The sequence below is a fragment of the Cyprinodon variegatus genome, unplaced genomic scaffold (assembly GCF_000732505.1).
Source record: "Cyprinodon variegatus isolate N-32 unplaced genomic scaffold, C_variegatus-1.0 Scaffold309, whole genome shotgun sequence".
Lineage (NCBI taxonomy): Eukaryota > Metazoa > Chordata > Actinopteri > Cyprinodontiformes > Cyprinodontidae > Cyprinodon > Cyprinodon variegatus.
In genome coordinates this window covers 746460-748037 of record NW_015150762.1, presented here as the reverse complement: position 1 = coordinate 748037, position 1578 = coordinate 746460, and the positions used below count along the sequence as shown (strand labels likewise).

The window sequence follows — 1578 nt, the reverse complement described above, 5'->3', positions numbered from 1 at the left end:
ATGTGGGCCTTTTAGATCAATTTTTGTGATTTTGATCATGTTTCACATTTTATTGTCACATACTGGCGCTGGTCTTGGTCTTGACTCGGTCTCGGACCGTAAAAGTCTTGGTCTTGTCTCGGTCTCGGGTTAGGTGGTCTTGACCACAAAACTGGTAATTAGATATGAACATTAAAGCTAAAAGGTGGAAGAAAAGTTTATTTAATATCATTGAGGATAATACAAATCATAATAAAAAGCAAGGGAAATACAATCATCTTTAGAAAGAGATGAGCACTTAGATTGCATCAACAGAATTGGTTTTGCTCAGAGCTCTTCTACACACTTAACATAAAACTTCTACATTTAAAAAGAGCCCCACAAAAAACTATTTAAAAAATACTCCTACGTAGTTCTTATCTATGGCATTTTTTAAGTGCAAAAGCACAATTTTTTCCCTTCTTAGCCACAGCTGGAGTCTGCAGCGGCGTTCACCGGCGCTGAGTATCGTTGTCGCTGGAGTCTGGTGGGGACGGATGTGCGTCTCTGGCTTTGACGAGATGGACGAGCGAAGCAGAAGGTCAGAGTGCTGCTGGAGCTGCAGTCATAGTTTCCATCCTGTACAGACAGCAAAAGGAGATTTATTTATAAGGAGGGAGACGAAGTTTGAAACAAAACACATTTAAAAATATATATATATATATCTAAACTTATTTAATTTCCCGATGGGATTAATAACGTTTTTTGAAATGACGTTAATTGAATTGATCAAGTTACCTGGGAAAAAATAAAGTTCAACTACTTTCAATTTCAGGATTTTATGTACCCAGAAAAGATAAACAATATGAGAATCGATTTTCTTTCAAAGCTCTAATCACTGCCGATAGTGTTCTATTGTAGTGGAGGAAACAAATGCCAGAAAAAAATACAGCACATTCCAGGTTTGTAAGTAGAAGGTAATTTGACTTCCTCTCATTTCCTGAAGATGTGTCAGGTCTCACCAAAAGGGAATTGAAGAAGGTTTTAGTGTTAGCAATGAAACATCAGGAAACATGATGCAGAAACTACGTATGCAGTACATAGATACACCCTTAGGCAACCAAACAGGACGGTTCCAGAAAACACACGAATAAAGACATTAACAAAAAAAACCACGGGAATAAAGATCAGTGTCAGAGCGAAACCTTTAGAGTTCTGTACAAATGAAATGTTCCAGAAAAGTTTCAGATCTTTCACAGTTAACTTTGCTAAACTAACTGATGGTTTTTCTTTTAGAGAAAAGAGAAAATGTCCTTCAATATTTGAATTATCTATTTTTATGATTTGAATTTCGACATTTAACATGCCAACTGAGGGCTGTCCAATCAAAGATGGATCTGTGGGTGTTTTCTATGAACAATGCAAGCTATAACCTCAGGGTGAATTTGATAGCTTGTCCACTCCTGGAGTCACTTTCTAAACTCTTTCTGAAAATGTTGATGAAGGTTCTCAGTCATCCAGGTCATAGTCATTCCGTAAAAATTCAAAAAATATCCACTGGACTTGGTTTCCAAGTAGGGATGCACGATATAATCTGCCCCCTATTGGTATCGGCCTTAA

The 1578-nt window shown here is 37.2% G+C and overlaps 1 protein-coding gene across 1 annotated transcript in view; it reads right to left on the bottom strand.

The window, feature by feature from the left end:
* Window positions 1–190: 190 nt before the first annotated feature.
* Window positions 191–1578, bottom strand: part of LOC107090707 (protein SOGA1-like) — a 19141-nt gene continuing 17753 nt past the window's right edge. Inside the window, exon 9 of the mRNA XM_015384258.1 lies at window positions 191–597. Within this exon, the coding sequence (XP_015239744.1) occupies window positions 442–597 (156 nt within the window). The 3' untranslated portion in view covers window positions 191–441. The remainder of the gene's footprint in view (window positions 598–1578) is intronic.